This window comes from Bidens hawaiensis, unplaced genomic scaffold (assembly GCF_021521415.1).
Source record: "Bidens hawaiensis isolate Kalapana, Puna unplaced genomic scaffold, B.hawaiensis_p1.1 tig00002525_1, whole genome shotgun sequence".
NCBI lineage: Eukaryota > Viridiplantae > Streptophyta > Magnoliopsida > Asterales > Asteraceae > Bidens > Bidens hawaiensis.
Genome location: NW_027491138.1, coordinates 2,159,215 through 2,180,274, shown reverse-complemented (window position 1 = coordinate 2,180,274; position 21,060 = coordinate 2,159,215). Strand labels below are relative to the sequence as shown.

The following is a 21,060-nucleotide window of genomic DNA, read 5'->3' as shown; positions in this document are numbered from 1 at the left end:
TGAATAGTATAGATGTGTGGAGAATCATATTTGTTAATTATATATTAAAAGTAGATCTAATAATTCCTATTGAATGATGTTATTTATTTTATTATCACTGACTGTCACAAATTTAAAAAGTTGGTTTTTAATGGTCCTCCGTTAAAAGGGATTAACGACGCTATGTTTTTTATAAATTTCAAATTAATGTTTTAAAGGTTTTGATAAAAAGAAGGATACGAATCAATTTATATAAAACTTAGTTCCAAAAATAGTGATCCAAAACAACGTAGTGGTGGTCCTACATTCATGCATGTTCGCTATCAACCGATCCCAATAGCCCGAGATACTTGCTGCGTTTTTAAACCAACAAGATGACTCGAATCCTTTCTCGGCATTTCAATATCACAACTGTTGATTAATCTTCATCGGATCTCCAACATGTTGTGGTAACGAATTGTTGGAGAAGTTGTGGTGCAGTTTCTTGATGTAACAAAAACGATGATCCATTCAACTAGTAATTATTGTAAGTTTCTTTTTGTTTAATATTATCATTATCATTTTTCCTTATTTCAAATTGTTATATGGTTTGTGTAATCCTTGAGAATGTTTCTAGTACCTAGTCTATTAAACCTTGAAGATGTTCATCTAGCTTTGTACCAACATTAACAGATATGGAGCTTCCGAAACGATTATCCATGCGTCATCTTCTTCTTTTAGCCACATTCCTCCGAATCGTATTGCCCGTGTGCTCGATCGGTGTAAACTATGGCACGACTGCCGACAACCTCCCGTCGCCTAGACAAGTCGCACAATTCCTTAAAGAGAATACGATAATCGACCGGATCAAAATATTTGATATGAATAGTGAAATCCTGAAAGCCTTTGCTAACACGGGTATCTACGTGACAATCACCGTCCCGAATGGGGACATCCCATCCCTTACGGATCCTGATAAGGCGGGAAAATGGGTCCAAGACAAAATAAAACCATATTACCCAGATACGAAAATCCGTTACATCGCTGTTGGTAACGAGATTCTCCACTGGGGAACTAAGGAACAAATAGACAACGTGGTCCCCGCCATGAAAACGCTCCATGGAGCGTTGGAAAAGGCGGGAATGGGTGAAATAAAAGTGACAACACCACATTCACTAGGTATATTATTATCCTCAGACCCTCCCAGTTCTGGTGCATTTAGAACTGGGTGGGACGTCGAGATATTAAAACATATGCTTGAGTTCTTGAGCAGTACCAAGTCAGGGTTTATGGTTAACCCATATCCTTACTTCGGGTACTCCCCAGGTAACGATAGTTACGCTTTGTTCCAACCAAACAAGGGGTTTGTCGACCCTAAAACCGGGAACAAGTATGAAAACATGTTTGATGGATTGATGGATGCGGTGTACTCCGCTATGAAGAAACTAGGATACTCGGATGTGCCTATTATAGTTGGCGAGACGGGTTGGCCATCGCTCGGTGAGCCATGGCTTACATGGGTAAACACCGACAATGCGAAGGCATACAACGGAGCGATGATCAAGAAGTCTACATCAAAAGATGGAACCCCATTAATGCCGGGAAAAAGCTTCGAGATCTACATCTTTGCATTGTTCAACGAGAATCAGAAGCCCGGTTCGCTTGCAGAGCGAAATTTTGGGCTGTTCAAACCAGATTTCACGGAGGTGTACGACATTGGTGTCATGAATGGAACTAAGCCAACATTTGTAAGAACTTGAGCATAATTTATGAAACAAAGTTTTGTGATTGATGTTTTATTAATATTTGAATTTTTTTGTTTTTTAGAGTCCTGAGGGTTCTCCGTCGTCAAGTCCAGATGGTAGTGTTGGTTCTGGAGGTTCTTCGGGTAGTTCTGATAAGTCTTCGGGTGGTTCTGATAAGTCTTCGGGTGAGTCACAGTCGGGATCTTCGGAAACAACTCCTTACAGACACAGTAGTTCATCGACGAAGGTTTCCAAAGGCATTGTTGCTGTTGTTGTTTTTGTACTGGCTTCTTTTTTTATGTTGTAGTAGATTGTCAAGTTATTAACTTAGGAATTGAATTTTTATATTGTAATTAATGATCGATGTTAATCGTAAAAAATATTAGTTTGTCCGTAACAATGCCATGTGACATCCTAATTTCAAAAAACATTCGCCCACCGTGGGGCTCGAACCCACGACCACAAGGTTAAGAGCCTTGCGCTCTACCAACTGAGCTAGACGGGCTGCCGTGCCTGCGTCTTATGAAATAACCACTGTATATTTTAATTGTGATTGTAGTGTATAGGAGTTTTGACATATTATTGGTATGTTAATTGTCATAGTTAAATTTAGGTTAATGATTCGAGGAGATTGTGTTTTTCTTTCTTTTGATTGAACTTTTTTCAAACTGGATTTCGATGTGACAAGCTCGTAAACGGGTCGATTTGGGTTAAATACTTGGTCTCTAAGCCAACTTAATACGGTAATAATAGTTAGTTATTTTTTTACCCATTTTCGTTTAATAGCATCTTAGGAGTAAGTTATTATGTTGTATGCACTTCCTTTATGTGCTCGCTGTTGGTGAATTCATGTTCGTAAGTGGTTCGGTTTGGGGGACGATCAAGGAGTGTTCCTTGGGGTGCAAGGAATATATAAAAATAATATTGATTAATTTATGGATGATTATCTTCCAATCCTAATCGAGTTATGATAGGATATGTGTTAGATAATTATTGTAGAATTAATTAATTGTGTCCCATTTATAGTAGAACATGTTTAGGTTTGCTATATATACCGTGTTTAAGGATAAGGACTTTGTAATCAAGTTTTGAGTTGAGTTTCTTGATTAATAAATGGTTGGGGTGAATTAAGCCAATATCCGATTTGTGTTCTAATACTGAAATCAAACTTTTTCACCAATTAATAGCCTTACTCGTTAATTTTGTGCACTCAGTTATTAGAAACCGAATCAACATGACAAGTAATGTGAAACTTTCACGTATGAAAAGTTGAAAATATAATAGACTCGTAATAACTGAATAAAACATAACCATGGTGAACTTTTTGTTATTGTATGAAAAGTTAGAAAACATAGTAAAATGGCATTTTTGCTTATTAAAAATGAATCAACATGATAAGTTGATAACTAACATGAACATTCTCGATACTTGTATGAAAAGTCGAAAACTTACAAAATAGACTCGCAAGAGTATTTTAAAAACATGAATTTTGCAAAAATGTTTGACCAAATCTAGCTCAAAAGACACGTACCTAAAGACATGCATAATCAGCCAAAACCTAACATCATCAATTTTAGCTTTTTGAATTTGAATGGCTCAAAACCTAACATTTAATCCATGGTTTCTTTGTTTTAAACTCAACATTTGTCATTCTCATTACATAGGCCAAATCCACTTCTTATCTATTGGGTGTATTTGGTAATGGAGTAGTTGCAAACCCTTATTAGTTTAGGTATATTCAACTCAAAAAGACATTAATTTATTACTTACAATTTGTACACATAATGATATTTATACAAACTTTTAAGATCAAAAGGCAAGCAAAAAAATGGGTTCTCCTTCCTTCCAAGAACTCAAAAAACAAGCTTCTTTCTTTTTCAAAGAGAAGATCAAAACCGCTCGATTGGCCTTAATGGATGTCACGCCTGCACAACTGTAAGCTTGTGTTTTTAACTTGCGCTTTTAAATTTGTTTTACGTTTATAGTTTAAATTTTTATTTTTGATATTTAGATTGACTGAAGAAGCAACTGATGAAGATGCATGGCCACCCAACACGCGAACAATGGGATTAATATCACGTGCGGCTTTTGAAGTCGATGATTATTGGAGAATTGTCGATATTCTTCACAAAAGGTGTTTAATCTAGTGATACTTTTGTATTTAAGTGGGTTGATTTATTATTTATGAAATGAATTTGCAAGTTTTGATGGGTGTTTTAGGTTATGTAAGTTTGATAAAGAGAATTGGAGAGGCTCTTATAAGGCTCTTGTTTTATTGGATCATTTGCTCACACATGGCCCAAATAGAATCTGTGAAGAATTTCAATGTGATAAAGAGGTTATCAAGGAGATGACTATTTCCCAACATTTTGATCAAGAAAGGTACGCATAGGCTCTTAAATGGGCCGTGTTTGTAGGTTAGTAGGTCGAAGTAACATGAACTGAAAATTTGGCATGTGCCCAAAAATCATGTCAGATGCATAAACTTAACACGACATGAATTTTCACGGGTTGACACGAAGATGACACGTTTAACCTGAATACAAATTTGTACAAGCTACAAGTTTTAGAAAAATGTGAATTTATATAAATGAGTTGTTTTTATAAACTTGATGCATATTTTATCTGTTGTCCTTTATATTTTGCAATAAAATACTCAATCAATTTAAATTATGACATAAAACAAATTTTAAAAAGATTAGATATAGAAGTAAATGGGTCACCCGTGAACCCGTCAGGTCGACCTAAACATAATATGCTTAGCTAAACGTGTTCACGAGTTCAACCCCAGCCCAAAATTTTGGCTCGCACCTAAAATCATATTAGGCGCACCCGAATATAGCACGGATTTTCATGGGTTGACACAAATGTTCTCCATCAAACTCGAATGCAAATATCTACCCTAAACCTATAAATATACAAACAAAAAAATGTAAATTTATATAAATTGATTAGGTTTTATAAAATTTATGCTTATGTATCTTGTGTACTTTAGTTTGGCATAAAAGACTTAATTAGTTTAAATTATGACATAAAACACATTTTAAAAAAGCAAGTTCAAATCATAAAGGTAAACATGTGAACCTGTTAGGTCAACCTAAACACGACATGTTTAGCTAGTCATGTTCGTGGGTTTCACCCGAAAGTAACCCGAACCTGTTTAGACTAAACCAGACCCTCAAGACTGCTGTCAGATTCATGTCATGTTAGAAATTCATACCCTTATATAAAATAATATATGCAACAATTTATTTATAATTGTGAAAACTTGAATTAATCGTTTTCTACATGCAGATTCAATTGGGGATTAAGGGTAAGAGAGAAATCAGAAAGAATTTTGAAGTTGCTTGAAGAAGACCAAACTTTTTTGAAAGAAGAGCGATGTAGGGCCCGTAAGCTCACGAGTGGGATCAAAGGTTTCGGTAGCTTTACTCAAAGAAATGTTGGTAAAAGATTAGCTAAATCAAGATCACAAGTGTATATCAAAAGTAGTTACAACAATGATCACCATGTTGAAGATGAAGACAATGATTTTGACTTTCTAGATCACCCTTTGACCAAGGATGAGCATCGAGACAGAGTCCCGCTCGTTTCATGATCTAAAAGATAGTATTATCAACTATGCATGTTTGGCATACTCTTGTGGAATATAGACATATAGTAATGAAATAGTATAGAACTAGAGACACATACTTTTGGTGTGTTTGACTTTTGAAAGTCAACCCGATTGTCTAGAATGGTGAATTAATACATGTTTGTTAAATATTTTGTGTAGATTTTCTTTCTTCTATTTCTAGTATTTGTTATGATGATGGCACAGAGAAGAAACAAATCAAGAAAGTTTCAAGATTTATGTAACTACTAAATTTGAAAATTAAGATGTTTGACTTAGAAAAGTCAAGGATCATGCCATCCACCATCTCCATTTTCAGTTCTAATAAAATATGAAGCTGGATCTGGATATCTGAAAATAGCAGTTGTAAAGATGAAAAAGAAACAACAAATTGGCATACCTAACAACTACACAATCATGTGCCATCATTTCATTAAAGCTTTAAAGCAAAATGCAAGACTACATCATTATCCACAAAAGTTGGGAGTTCACTTTTTCATCATGGTATCTTAAAGCAATATGTGTTCTGGCATATTTGACTATACTTGACTTAAGGGTAAAGATAAATCAACAAAGTAGTCATTTTTCTGATATGTAGTAATGAGATAAATTATAAATATGTGGTCTTGTTACCGCACGAATACAATTACTTACGTCTTGTTGCCACATTATGGTAAATCTACTTTTGGAACATGAAACTGTAGTAAGTGCTACACAAAATGCTTGCAAACAATAGTTCCTTAGGAATAGCATCATTATGTTTTCAAATACCGTTTACGTTTGTTATAATGAATGTTACGTGAATCAGATTCAAGTATCAGATGTTTGTATTTTCTCAGCACGTGTTTATGTACTTTGGCAAACAACTAAACTATGGTAAACGAATATACACAACTATAAAATATCTCATGGTTATAGATACTAATTTGTTCAAACATGATCATACACTCATAAAACCAACTACTTTCAGCATTTTCTCAAAACACGTATATATAAAGACAACATTTCATATAGTCTCTAAAAACGAATTAAAATAAAAGAATTGTAGAGCTTACAAGTTACAACAATCATATCCGCGCTCACTCAATATCATTACTGCACTCTTAAAAAACACCATATATAATTATAACCGACAAGAATAAACAAAACCAAGAGTAAACGTCGCAAGGCACAAATCAGAAACATTTCCTATGCACGATTGACGGGCCCGACTCGTCATACTCAGCCTTCGAGATCCACATCTGCATTTACAGCATGTATAACAACTGTTTTTAACAAGTACTCGATTTTTAACATAAATATTACAGTATTTAAGTATTATAAAACAAACCTGTTGAAATGTGCTAAGAGATGCCAAAATTGACCCTCCAATCCAAACACACTATACTTCCTCTCAGGAGGCGCCACGACCTTAATCTTCATACTACTCGGCGCTAAAGCAGTAATTTCCTTACTCATCCTATCCGCAATACCCGGAAACATGGTAGAACCACCACTAAGCACAATATTCCCATACAAGTCCTTCCTAATATCCACGTCACACTTCATAATACTATTATATGTTGTCTCATGAATACCCGCTGCTTCCATTCCAATCATGGATGGTTGGAACAATACCTCCGGGCACCTGAACCGCTCTGCCCCGATTGTGATCACCTGCCCATCGGGCAGCTCATAGTTTTTCTCGATTGTGGACCCCGAGTTTGCGATCTCGAGCTCTTGTTCGTAATCGAGGGCTATGTAGGCTAGTTTTTCCTTCATGTCTCTGACAATTTCCCGCTCGGCGGTTGTGGTGAACATGTACCCGCGTTCGGTTAGGATTTTCATTAACGCGTCGGTTAGGTCGCGTCCAGCTAGGTCTAGACGGAGGATTGCGTGTGGGAGGGCGTATCCTTCGTATATTGGGACTGTGTGGCTCACACCGTCCCCGGAATCCAGGACGATACCTACAGCAAAGGCGCATACGTGGTTTAAACGTTAGAAGGATAAAAAGTAATGATATAAGGAAAGTGAAATAACTGCCGTAACCGAAACGGAAAATGAACAAACCAAATAAAACCGACGGTTTGGTTTTATGTTTTACAAGAAACTTATTTTTCAATTGGTATTGTATCAAACGAAAACCAAAAAACTCAACTGAACCGAAAAAATTGATTTTTAAGTAATTTGTAAGAAACTAATACATGATGCAAAATAATCAATTAATCATTAATCATTAGTTAACAAAAAGAAATAGACTCAGAGTTTCAAGCCCAAATTCATTCATTTGGGTCATTTTTTCAGCCCAGAACTTTCAAGCTCAAATGGTAAAACCAAAACCGAACTGAACCTATTGTACCGTGTTTACCCGCCAACCCATGAACACAACCTGTTTAGCATTGATAATAACAAACTTACCAGTTGTTCGACCACTGGCATAAAGAGACAGAACTGCTTGAATAGCCACATACATCGCAGGGGTATTAAACGTCTCAAAACATGATTTGAGTCATCTTCTCACGATTGGCTTTCGGGTTCAATGGTGCTTCGGTTAGAAGAACCGGGTGTTCTTCAGGTGCAACACGAAGCTCATTATAAAAGGTGTGATGCCAAATCTTCTCCATATCATCCCAGTTGCTTACAATCCCGTGTTCAATTGGATATTTTAATGTTAAAATACCTCTCTTTGATTGGGCCTCGTCTCCAACGTATGCATCTTTTTGGCCCATTCCGACCATCACACCCGTATGACGGGGACGACCCACAATACTTGGGAACACAGCACGTGGAGCATCGTCTCCTGCAAATCCAGCCTGCAATAAACATATTCATCTTATTTAACCGGCAGATGGTAAAAGTTAACTGGTAACTACATGTGGGCTGGGCTTGAGCTGTTTTTTTTTTTTTTTTAAAACGAATGAGATCAGATAAAGTACAACTAAAATAAGAAACATACCTTAACCATTCCGGTTCCGTTATCACATACGAGTGGCTGAATGTCTTCATTTTCTGCCATCTTATGTCACCTACATGAAAAATACAGCATAAGTCTTGATATCTAAAATTACACCAGCTTTTAACAACTTAAAGCAACCAAATAAGAAACATATATAAAATTCCATATGGGCTGAACCATAAAAGATAGACCGGATCTGCTTAACTCAAAATTTATTTGATGTTTTCTTGTACAGATGAAAAATGAGAAATATTTACATAGTGTAACGAGTTGCAGAGTGTTCATAAATCGTTAAACCGACTAAACTATAAATTTTTGTAGATAGTATAATAAATAATTGTTATGCTACTGCAGAGTAATCGTGCTTGGCATATTAAACACACTTCGCACGTTAAAATCTATTTGTACCAGATCCCACGCCAAGGCATGTGTATAATAATATTCACAACCCAGTTTTACCATATTTTACACTTTAAATTTCAAACCTAATCGGCCGAAAATCACTTCAAATATTAGATGATCAAACACTTGAATTTAGAAAAACAGAGCATCACTAAAAATGACTAAAATCAGGTGGTGAAACTGGATTATATGCAAGAATGTAGGTATCACAGCATCAAAATTTACATAAAAACAGTTTAACTGAAGGCTAATTATATATAATTAATATTACCTGACGAACCCCTAGAAAAGTGGCTGAAATTTGGGCAAGTGTTTTGTGTTTGAGAGAAATGAGAGACGACTTATATGCAGAAAGAGATTTGATCTGGTCCGTTGGATCTTTCATGTACGAGGTGGGTCACACGTCTTTGTTGTCATGGGTCCCGCATCTGGATCCGGCTCTCCACTCATTTCATCACTTTACTTTTTATATTTTCTTTATCACATGTATTTTGTATAATATAAGAAAGTATAATATGCTATCTAATACAATGGCTACCATTAATTTTATATTTTTATTTTGGGGTGTTTCGTAAATGGTATTTACAGAAATGTCCGACGTGGTGATGCGTGCCAAGTTTCGTGAATGAGATTTGCGAATCTGTAAATGGCATTTGCGGTTTTTAGTATTTTGTTAACAATTACTAATGCTGGTTAAAAAAACATTAGGTAACCCACTTTGATTTTGTTAATTGTCAACCGAAAACTAAGATATGCAAATACCATTTACGGATTCGTAAATCTCGTTCACGAAACCGGACATGTTTCGCCATGTATGGCACTTCCATAAATGTCATTTACGGAACACCCAAAAACCCAAAAAAAATCCCATCTCTTACCCACAAACCATCATTAAAAAAAATAATAAAACGCGTCAAAACTCTCCAATTAAAAAAAAACAACAAACTGTTTCGATTTTTTAATGGTAGCAAGACAACCCCCTTTCCAAACACTCCAAACCGTCCACCCCTAGTATGGATACACCTTAGACTTGTCAAAAGCAAAGTTGGTGGATTCTAGCATTTAAATAAAGGAACACATGGATCAAGGGCCAAGATACGTTATCTTTTGTTTTGTTTGTTTTGAGGGCGGGGTATCCCACGGTCTTCAAACACCGCATACATGCATACACACACTACTTAGGCTTTGAAACTGTTTTTTGTGCGTTTCAAATACATCATAGCACACTAGAAGAAAGTTTTTTTGGTTCTCTTTTATCTTAATTTTGTTGTTTTGAGGCTAGCAACATGTCAAAGTTTTAGCACGTGGATAATTCATCTTTATCAAAGGTTTAGCACGCCTCATTAAATGTTGTAGTTTCTTAAACCTTCTATCGCTAGTTTTAATAGTTGTAAGTATCTTCATATGGATCATTGGTGTGATTTTATGAAAATGCTTTTATAAAGTGGTATACCTTTTTGTATACAAAAATCCCAACATACCATCCATTTTACGAATGCAGCCATTCAGATTTTGACTTTGACTTATTTATATAAAAGATTTAACAGTTTTATAAAAAGCCACATTTGTTTTATAAATATGTTCCTACCCTTGAATCCGTTAAAATTGTAGAAACACAAGGTAGTAAACCTTTGTTTGAACTTCATTTACTTTCATTAGACTTTGTTTAAACTTTGTTTACAAATATCCTAAAATTTTGTGAATTCTTTATCATATAGCTTACAAACATTTGTCGATCGTGCGTTTTATCGGTGATCCACGGTTAAACTGTGACATCGAGTGTGGACATGCTGCTTTACTTTAGATCCTAAAACTTGAGTTATTAATCTAACATTTGTTTTAAAGATACGATTATAATATTTTACAAAACAATAGCGTTTGTTTGAAATGGGAAGTGACTAGATTGAACTTTGGTGTCCTTTGGTCGGTAGCAAAGAACTTCATGTGACTGTCATTGATAATTGCTTTTGACACTTCATAATTTTGGGCGGCCACGAAAATTATAATAATAATCCCTATTGATGAGTATTAGTCGATAATAATTCCTATTTAATTTATCACCACTGGCGGTCCCAAATTTAAAAAAGTTGGCCGCCAATGGTCCTCCGTTAAAAAGGACTTAACGGCGTTATACTTTTTTTTTCCGAATTTCAAACCAATGTTTTAGGGCTTTTGATCGGAAGGAGGATACGAGTTGATTGATGTAAAACTTAGTTCGAAACGGTGCTCCAAAACATCGAAACAATGCTTCAATTCGGGTATTTAAACTTCCAATTAACAAAAATTAAGTCATTTGGATCACTGTTTCGCGCTAAGTTTTTCATCAATGGACTCGTATCCTCCTTCCGATCAAAACCCTAAAACATTAGTTTGAAATTCAGAAAAAAAAGTATGCCGCCTTTAAGTCCTTTTAACGGAGGACCATTGACGGCCAACTTTTTTAAATTTGGAACCGCCAGTGGTGATAAAATGAATAGGGATTATTATCGGTCAATACTCGTCAATAGGGATTATTAAAATCCAATAAATCACATATAATTTTTTTATAATATAATAATTAAGTTACAATTGAGAAAATAGTTAAAATAAGCATTTTTATTGTTGATAATTAAAAGAAAAACTGCTTACAGGCTGGTAGTGAGAAAATCTTTTTCTTTCTCCAATCTCATAGTTGTCAATCTTGCCTTTATGTCCAAGGAGGCATGTTCATCATTTCCCCACCTTCATCTCATGACACCCACAACCTTTATATAATTCATACTATATCCTTACAATTATTAATTAAAATATATATATATATATCAAACGATAGTTTCAAATAAAATAGGAAAAAAAAATCTGAAAATATATTTTTGAAGCCTTGTCAACTTTTGTTGTAACCAAATTGACAAATTGGCTGCATATCAATGAAACTATATATTTTGCAAAAATAGTTATTCTTATTACTTTGTCATAAGATATCCCATAATCTAATATCTAATAAACAGTTTTGGTAACGCGGAATTTAGATTGAGGCGATGCGCACACCAGTTAGTTATAATCGACACCCATGTTGAAGTTTAAATGGCCATATAGAAAGGTGCATGCATGGTTTAATGCCCATGTAAAAGATTTTATGCATGGTTAAAAGGCCACATAGAAGGTTTTAGGTATAGTTAGACTGTTGATAGCGTGTTTAGGTACGTTCAATTGGGCATATATAAGGGTTTAGGCATGGTTTAACAGCTAATAGACTGAATCAGCATAACCGATATGACTGACATGGCAATAGAGGTATACATTCTATAAAACCTCCTTTTTAAAAGAGTATATGTATAACACCCTAGATTTATGTTTCCGGTTAATAGACTATGCAATACTCATAACATCGGTTTTGGTCAAAGAGTTTGCTTTATATTTATTGATACCAGGATGATTGTGGGATACAAGAAATATTCATATCACTTAGGTATAAATATTAAAATTTTAATGATTATTCAATTTAAAATTTAAAACAAACTTTTTAAGTATTCCTCACTTGTGGGCTAGTGGTAGGAAGGTTTGGATTTCCCAGTGAAAACCTAGTTCGATCCACATTTATGTCACTTTGGGTGGATATCAACAATGAAGGATTTGAGCTAGGTCTTGCAAGGTTGTTAGTTCGGATTCTGAGTCCACCGGGTTTTCATCCCATCGTGGGTTACGCTTGTGCCGGCACAACGACTATCAAGTGGCAGCCGGCGGTATGGTTTCCCGAGGGAACGCCGCCAAACTTTGAAGCCAGCGTGGGCCCAGCTAAGACAACATTATCTAGCCAAAGTGGGGCAACGGGAATCTTCAAATTGAGCAGTGCGGTGACTTAAACACAAAAAAGAAAGTCGTCGTTAAAAAAAAAACCAAAAAAACTTTTTAAGTGTTTGGATGCCAATGATGTCAGGAGGTGGGAAGGATTACTAACTCATGGGGAGTCCTGTCCGGGTGATCCCAAGTTCGAATCCATTCATGTGTACGTTCTAAAATAAAGACAGTATCACTGTAAGGAGGTTTTGAACTCGGGTAAGGTGGATAGTATACGGATGGTATGTCTTTCGAAGTCTTGACAACCACTTTCACTTGACCAATCAAAAATTTTTTTTAAGTGAGTATTATGTAACACCCCAGCTTAAAACGGAATATAACCGGGTGCAAAGTAGAGATCATTTATAAGCTCGTAACACTATTAATAGTGACAATATATTTATTTTATTTCATAATTTCACAAATACATAAATAGTTCGATAATGAGACAAATAACATTACATAAAAAAGTAGTTATTATTCATTTAAATAAATCCTAAGTTCGATCTAGTTTTCTTGTCTTTACACTTCATCGTATCAGCCTGCAACACGTTTAAAATAATAATAATTTTGTCAACAAATATGTTGGTGGGCTTTCATAAGCTTTGCATATAAATCTATATAAAAAGTGCGATTCAACAATTGTTATGCGATATATATTCAACATAAAGTAAATAAAATGCAACGAAAAAATAGTGCCTCAACTAGGGGAATGGTAATGATACCACAATTCTTTACAACCGAAGTTGAAGGATAGGTAGCGCAAGTACGTCTCGTCAGACCCTCCCACTTTGCGTTTGCTATTGCGATTGCGTCTCACCATAAAGCAGTAAACACATTGCACATAATACTCGTATACATCATAAATAATATGTATGAAAAATAACAACACAAACGATATACTGTGAATCGGTTTGAAAACAAATGCATGACCAACGAATTAAAATTTGAGACGTGCTACACCCTAAAAATATTATAAATCGGTAAAAAAATGGTTATGAAAAACTCACTTGATAAAGCTAAGCGAACAAAAGATAAAATTAAGCGTTTAAGCAGCTGAACCGGACGAGTTCTGTGAGCGGTCCTAGAATATGGTGGCTTAGGAAGTTAGGTGTATGGGGTTATGGGTGTTTGTGTGCTACATTTTGTATTTCAATATTTACAGCTTCAGCATCAGTTTAGGTTTGAAACAACAACAATGTTTTTAAAATATATGATCAAACGTTGAGGGTTTAAAACTTGCAATATCTATACTATATAAGGAGGGAGAGATAGGCAAATTAAAATGTTTGCTTTTAAGTAAAAAATAAAATTTAATACATAAGACTAAAAAGGACAATATAGTCTTTTGAATTATAAACATAACGTGCACTTTCAAATTATTAAGACAAAATGGCAAAAAACATCCTTTACGTTTGACCTGATTTTCATTAGACGTCCTTTAATGAAAGAAATAGCAAAAGGCATAACTCATGTTTCAAATTTGTTTCACGTTACGTCCTTTATCACTAACCCAGTTAATTTTTCTTGTTAAATATGGTCATGTGCCTTGCACATGAGGCCAGTTTGATCATTTTACCCATTCCTCTTCTTCCTCCATGGCCACCAAGCTTTCTGGCAGCCATCACCAAGCTCTACGGTAGCCACCGCTGCTGTCTTCTCCGACAATAAAAACCACCTCCAAGCGCCTCCGCCTCCACGACCACCGTACCACCCCCACCCAACCCTAAACACCTTCATCATCTACTTCTTCCCCACCGGCAAGCCACCACCCCACAAGTAGATCTCCTTATCAAACTTGAATCAAACCAAAATCAGAACTGAAACACATAGCCCCATCCTCAATTTCACATGTATTTAGCGTTCCCTTTCTTAATCGACTCAATTTCTCACTGCAAAGTTTCTAAAAATTAAAAATAGGGGTTTTTAAGATCTTTCAGGGAGTGGGTTTTCCAACTTCTCACCTAATTGCTTAAACAACAGGAAGATATCTGAACATAATTTATTGCTTGGAATTCGACCTGAATGTCAACTGAAAACGAGGGTGTGAAGATCGAGGGGATGGCGATTACTTTTCAAAGGATCTGAAAATCGATCGAACCAACGGGTTACCGGAAAAATTGATTTCTGGACGCTTGGTGGTGCTCAGTTGCAGGTGATTGACGGACGGCGCTTGGTGGCCTCGCCGACTTGCGTGGTGTTGCGGTGGTCGAGGTTGACGGGAATGGTGGTTTCAACGGTGATGGTGGAGGGTGTGATGGTGGTAGGGTAAATCGGTAAAGGTTTTCGGGTGGGTGGGGAACTGTGGTTGTTTCGGAGGCAGTTGGAGGTGGTTTTCATTGTCGGAGAAGACGGCAGCGGTGGTGGCTGCCGGAAAGCTTGGTGGTAATAGAGTAAGAAGAGGACGAGAGAAAGATTAAGTTTTGAAACATGACCACACTGCCCATATAGGGGGTAAAATGACCATACTGGCCTCATGTGCAAGGCACATGACCATATTTAACAAGAAAAATTAACTGGGTTAGTGATAAAGGACGTAACGTGAAACAAATTTGAAACATGAGTTATGTCTTTTGCTATTTCTTTCATTAAAGGACGTCTAATGAAAATCAGATCAAACGTAAAGGACGTCTTTTGCCATTTTGTCAATTATTAAACATAGTTAGGCTATGCGCTATGGGCGCGGAAGGAGAGGGAGAGGGGCGTGGTGGGCATGAAACATCGTAGAGGGGCGCGGCGAGGTGGGGCGAGGAGGGGGGAAGGGTGGAGGGGACGATGGGCGCGGTGGGGGGCCCACCACCAACGGTCACTAGCCGTTTGAAAAAAAAATTAAAATTAACATTTCTATATAAATTCAAACCTTTTTCTCAGTTTTACTCAAACAACTTTCATAGTCACACCAAATTTAACCATCTTCACAACATTCATCTTCACGCCAAATTTAACCATCTTGACAACATTCATCTTCACACCAAATCATGAATCCTAACTCGAACCCGAACCCGAACACGGGCTCAAGCTCAACACCGAACCCAAACCCGAACCCGAATCAAAACCCGTGGGATCCGAGTTGTATGTGGTGGGCTAGTTTGCTCTCAAATAACGTCGACCTTAGCAACCCGTTCTATGCAAACCAACAACGACCGACGATTCCTCCACCCATGCCACCGTTTACCCCCGATATGTTCTTTCGGGCGCCAATGCCGTATACGTCCTCGCAAGTACCACAAACCAAAATACCCGAAACGCAAGTACCCAAAACGCAAGTCCGGCGTCCAAAAAGAAGTCATAAAAAAAAGAACCCGGGTGACGTTCGAACAACCGAAAAGGGCGAACGACAAATGTGGGAAGCGGACGAGGTAATGGCGTTAGCCTTAGCATGGATCGACTCTTCCGAACACTCGATTCAAGGTATATTATAAAAATATTTATATGTTTTCCATGTTATATTTTTTTGTTTACTAATATTAAGCTTTTATATGTATCGAAGGTGACGGCAAACATTCGTCGGAGTTTTGGGTACAAATACGCACCAAGTCCTTTGCTTTAATGGGTCGAGGAGAGTATCGCGGGAATGACTCCGTCTACAACAAATGGAAGTCATTACGCACACAAATAACCGACTTCACAGACGTTCTGTGACATTCGTCAATTTCGGGTCTTGTTTGTATTCGTTTTTGTATTTGTTTATTATGTAAACCTACCCGATTTGTAAACCGAAGCTTAGGTTATAATCAAAATGATGGATTTATGTTACAATATTGTTTCACACTTGTTTGTTGGGTCTTGAAAACATCCTACCTTTATTTTTATTTTTATTTATTTATTATTTATTTATTTATTTTTATTTTTTTTTTGTTTTGTGTTTTTGTCTTGATCCATTTTGCATGAAAACTCTTGTGTCTCACACCCATATTTGACCACCAACATTACCCTATATATACACCACCTCTCCTCTTCATTTTCCCTTGCTACAACTCCAAAAAAAAAAAACTCTCTCAAACATCAAAGATTCAAGGTTATCTTCTTACGTGTTCTTAAAGGATTTTGGTCTTTCATCTTAATTAGTTTATGTAGCCTTATTAATACTTGTTTATGGTTGTGCAACATATATATAATATACACCTCTTGTTTACCTTTGGTAGTTACTTCTCCGATTCCGGTCGGTGAGGTTTCGGACCCCATAAGGCAAGGCTTCATGGAGGACTTCGTGTCCTTAATATATATACATCTATATAACTTGTTCATACATATTAATCTTGCTTATTTAAGTTTGTTGGTCATGTTTACAAGTTCCATGGTTATGGGTTTCGGACCCCATAAGGCAAGGCTTCATGGAGGACTTCGTGTCCTTAATATATATACATCTATATAACTTGTTCATACATATTAATCTTGCTTATTTTAGTTTGTTGGTCATGTTTACAAGTTCCATGGTTATGGGTTTTTAAGAGTCTATGCTTCGGTTTAACCGTAAATAGCTCTAAACCGTAAACCGAACTTTGTTACTAGTTTTGTTTGTTTAAACATACTTAGTGTTAGATCTAAGTTTCTAAAATCATTTTTACAAATTCTATGGTTATGGGTTTGTAGAATCTTACCTCGGTCTTAACCCGAAACACGATCCGAACCGAAAACCGAACTTTTGTTTAAAAACTTTATTGTTAACTTTTGGTATTTTTTTTATTTGTACATTATTATACAAGTTATTTAGTGTTTGGACATGTGGAAACCATCTATGAACTTGTTGTAAGATGGAAACTGAACCAAACCGATTCTTGCTCGCTTAAGACACACAAGTGTGTTTTTTTTTAGCCATCAAGACTTGTATATTTCTTTAAAAATAGTTACAAATTAATTTTTAAATATTTTCTTAAGTACTTGGAAATGTTGGATCCAACTTGATCTCATAACAAAGTTTGGACCGACAAAACCAAACACTCGCTTAACGTGCGTTGTTAGTTCTAAAACAATGGAACTACATACTTGGTTAAGTCTTATTAAATTTTATTGAGTTATCTCATAACATTCAATATTTTGGAAAGTTGACTTTGGGTTTGACCAATTATCAAGATCCGAACCGACAACCCGAACACTCGATAAAAAAAACCTGTTTTAGTATCTTTATTCCAAAGGGATTTGCATTCTTGCATTTTACCCACCTTATTACTTAACATAGGTTGAGTAAATATTAAGGTTAGATACTTTAACCCGGTTTCGAGCAAACTTACATTTTTAAAGAGTTATTATTATAAATTCTTAAATAGTCACATTTTAAACCTTGAACTTTAATTATTTACATTTCTCAACATTTATTTTGTTTAAAGACCTTTAAGACAACCTTTCTAAATTCAAGACTTCTTTTCTTATTGTGCGTTAAACTCGTCGTTCCGACAAATCTTCAAATTATCATCTTTCAAGTTTACATGTTTTAAGACTTATTTTTTCACAGGTATTGTAATGAAATTCATGTAGGCCCTGTGGGCCACCCGTTTAGATCATGCCAAGGCCCAAATTCCTTAACCCGAAAGGGAAAACACGAGTGGGTAGATGCGGTTATAGACGACATAATAGTCCAAGTCGAAGCCTATCATCTATACGACCATTTAGGGAAACGCATCCCACATGAAGAACGATTCTCCGTCCCTCGAATCCCAGCCCTAACCGAACTATGCATCCAAGACGGAGTGGACATACCCGAATTCCCAACAAAACGACGAAGAAAACCCATAATCCGAATCAGTAAAAGCGAGTTCATTGATGCAGACGAAAGTGAATTACCTGACTTACCCCCGCAAGATCCAAAACCCGTATTATTAACCGAAATACCTGATTCAGAAATCATTATTCCAAAAGAAGAAGAAGTAGTTTTACTTGCAGAGGAAAAGTTACGAGTGTGGGATAAAATGAGAAGTGGGGCCCAGAGATTGATGAAGATGTACCCTGTTAGGGTATGTGGGTACTGCCCTGAGGTGCATGTAGGCCCCACAGGGCATAAAGCGCAGAACTGCGGGGCCTACAAGCACCAACAGAGGAATGGGCAGCACGGGTGGCAGGCGGCGGTGCTTGATGATTTGATACCACCAAGGTATGTGCGGCATGTTCCTAATTTGGAGGAACCGATGTTGCAGAAGGAGTTGAGGGGGTTTTATGGGCAGGCCCCGGCGGTGGTGGAGATTTGTGTTCAAGGTGGTGCTGCTGTGCCGGAACAGTATAAGCCTACAATGAGGTTGGATGTTGGGATTTCTAGTAGTGTTAGTGAAGCAGAGATGGTGGTTTGAGTTAATTGTATGCTTTGTAATGTGTTGTTGAAAATTATAATTTGCATGTGATTATTTTCCATGTTATATGCACATATGAAGTGATACTCATTTCGGAACTAATAGTATGTTGGGAAATATTTAACCACACTTTTCTATTAATGAACTTGTTAATGTCAATTATAAGCCTTTTTAACCTAGAATGTGTGTAGCTTTCACTCTGTTTTAAGAGTTATTTTGAAAGCTATGATGTTTATAGAATTTTGTCTAAGCGCATATGTGTACATATATTGTACGAACATATTTGTATTTTTTTTCCCTAAAAAAGTTAGGAGAGGAAGTAAGCTAAAAGAGCAAGGAGCGAAAAAATTACATACATGTGATGTGTTTATATGGTTCGATAATGGCCAGAAAGAATAACCATGATCATCGTCCTAAAAACTATGCTGGTTTTATCGGTTCATTGAGCAGATTAGTCTTCAAACCGGATAGTGTTATAAGTAATTTAGAAAATAGTTTTAAAAAATGCACATATAAATAAATAGCGCAAGTTAAGGTGGAAAAAAGTTTTCTCACAGTTTATTGATAATCTATGCAATTAGCTTTGTTTAAAGTATAAACTTGTAGAGTCAGAATACAATAACATGGAATGGTAAATGAAATCAAATCAGTTAATTTATTGATAATTAAGTACGTAACTAGTTTCGTTTATAACACAAAACAATTATTTGAATTAGTTTCTTATATGAATCCAAAACAAATTGATTTAAACAATACTTAATGAAAACATTATATTCCTGAATCCTGATTAGGCCTGTAAACGAACCGAACGTTCGGTGAACTTTCGTGAACCGTTCGGCAGGAAGTTCGTTTATGTTCGTTTATTTAACAAACGAACGAACATGAACAAAAAATTTGTGTTCGTTTAATTAAACGAACGAACATGAACACATGTCCCGTTCGTTCATTTATATTCATGAACGTTCGTTTATGGTTGTTTATTTATGTTCGTTTATGTACTAATAGAAAATAATTAAATATTATATGGATAAGTCATCTGCTTAAATGTTTTATATTTGTTATTTTGTGTTAATTTTAAGTGTTTTCTTTTAAGTTATTTTATATTTGTGTTCATTTACATTTGTTCATGGTGCTCGTTTATCTTTGTTCAGTTATGTTCGTTTAGATTTTAAACAAACAAACATAAATGTCCATTTTTAAATAAACGAACATGAACATAAATATTTGTTTGATTAAGTGTCCGTGTTCTTTTAAAGTTAAATGAACGAACATGAGCAAGCCCTTGTTCATGTTCATTCGATTTGTTTACATGCTTTCATTATTCACATTGATTAATACATCGGTCTCAATCTCTAGGTTCTGCTGATTTTATTTGTGTTCGTTTGTGTTCGCGAACCGTTCGTGAACACATTAATTTCGTTAATGAACGAACATTAACATAACATCTCGTTCGGTATGTGTTCGTGAACCGTTCGTGAACATATTATTTTCTTAACGAACGAACATGAACAAGGCCTTGTTCATGTTCGTTCGGTTCATTTACAGCCCTAATCCTGATTTCCTGATTGTGTCAAACAATTAACTCAAATTTGATTATGGTCTGCCATCACCATAGTCACATTCAAAAACCCTTTCAAGTCTTTGCCATACCTTGAAAATAAAATGAATCAAAACAAACATTATTTTATTTTTTTTCTAAACTGAAATAATGAAAACATTATATTCCTGATTAACAATCATTAAATCATACAATCCATATTAAACATCAACTTCATAGTGGATTAATGTCCCACAAGTTGATAAAAAAAAGTTCGAAAGTTAACTTATAAAGTTCAAATAGCACGATTAACCATTTTTTTATATATAAAAATTAAAAAAACATCTTATTATTTTTTTATATGTAAAAATGTGGTTAAACAGTTATTACTTAATTACATATTCTTTATAAAAATACTGCTCAAAGGTTATAACAATTTTTGGTTTGGAATTTAAAATTATCACAAATTGATTTGTTGACTATAGCGAAATCGTAGAAGAAAAAAGCAAATCAATTAACCTAATTGGTTAATTCATAACTACTCAACTTTGAATAATATTGCCATGGATCACAAATTCTATGTTAGCTATCCTACAAATTGTCTTGGCTATGGGGGTGGGTCTCACCAGTTGGAAAAGAAAAAAAGAAATTTACGAGATTAACGAGGGGGCAGGCATGTCATGGTTCATGATATCCTAGCAACAACCCAAGGTAAAACCAATCATTAACATCACGACACGATTTAAAGCTTTAATTATCTAATATATATAAAA

The 21,060-nt window shown here is 35.6% G+C and overlaps 1 protein-coding gene, 1 non-coding gene and 3 pseudogenes across 3 annotated transcripts; 3 read left to right on the top strand and 2 right to left on the bottom strand.

Moving 5' to 3' along the window:
- Positions 1–653: 653 nt before the first annotated feature.
- On the top strand, positions 654–2,010 carry LOC143620085 (glucan endo-1,3-beta-glucosidase pseudogene; annotated as a pseudogene).
- Positions 2,011–2,135: 125 nt separating this feature from the next.
- TRNAK-CUU (transfer RNA lysine (anticodon CUU)) lies at positions 2,136–2,208 on the bottom strand. Its single transcript has one exon. It is a non-coding gene; the product is annotated as a tRNA-Lys (tRNA).
- Positions 2,209–3,443: 1,235 nt separating this feature from the next.
- LOC143619936 (uncharacterized) lies at positions 3,444–5,515 on the top strand. Its single transcript, XM_077091755.1, has 4 exons — positions 3,444–3,638; positions 3,715–3,837; positions 3,924–4,085; positions 4,998–5,515. Exons 1-4 carry the CDS (start codon positions 3,532–3,534, stop codon positions 5,299–5,301), a joined length of 696 nt encoding a protein of 231 aa, XP_076947870.1. The 5' UTR covers positions 3,444–3,531; the 3' UTR covers positions 5,302–5,515.
- A 794-nt stretch (positions 5,516–6,309) lies between these two features.
- LOC143620002 (actin-7-like) lies at positions 6,310–8,333 on the bottom strand (annotated as a pseudogene). Its single transcript, XR_013151270.1, has 4 exons — positions 8,252–8,333; positions 7,714–8,108; positions 6,647–7,262; positions 6,310–6,557 (listed from the first exon to the last, which is right to left on the bottom strand). The product of XR_013151270.1 is annotated as an actin-7-like (transcript).
- Positions 8,334–15,447: 7,114 nt separating this feature from the next.
- Positions 15,448–18,750, top strand: LOC143620084 (APO protein 2, chloroplastic pseudogene; annotated as a pseudogene).
- Positions 18,751–21,060: the final 2,310 nt, after the last annotated feature.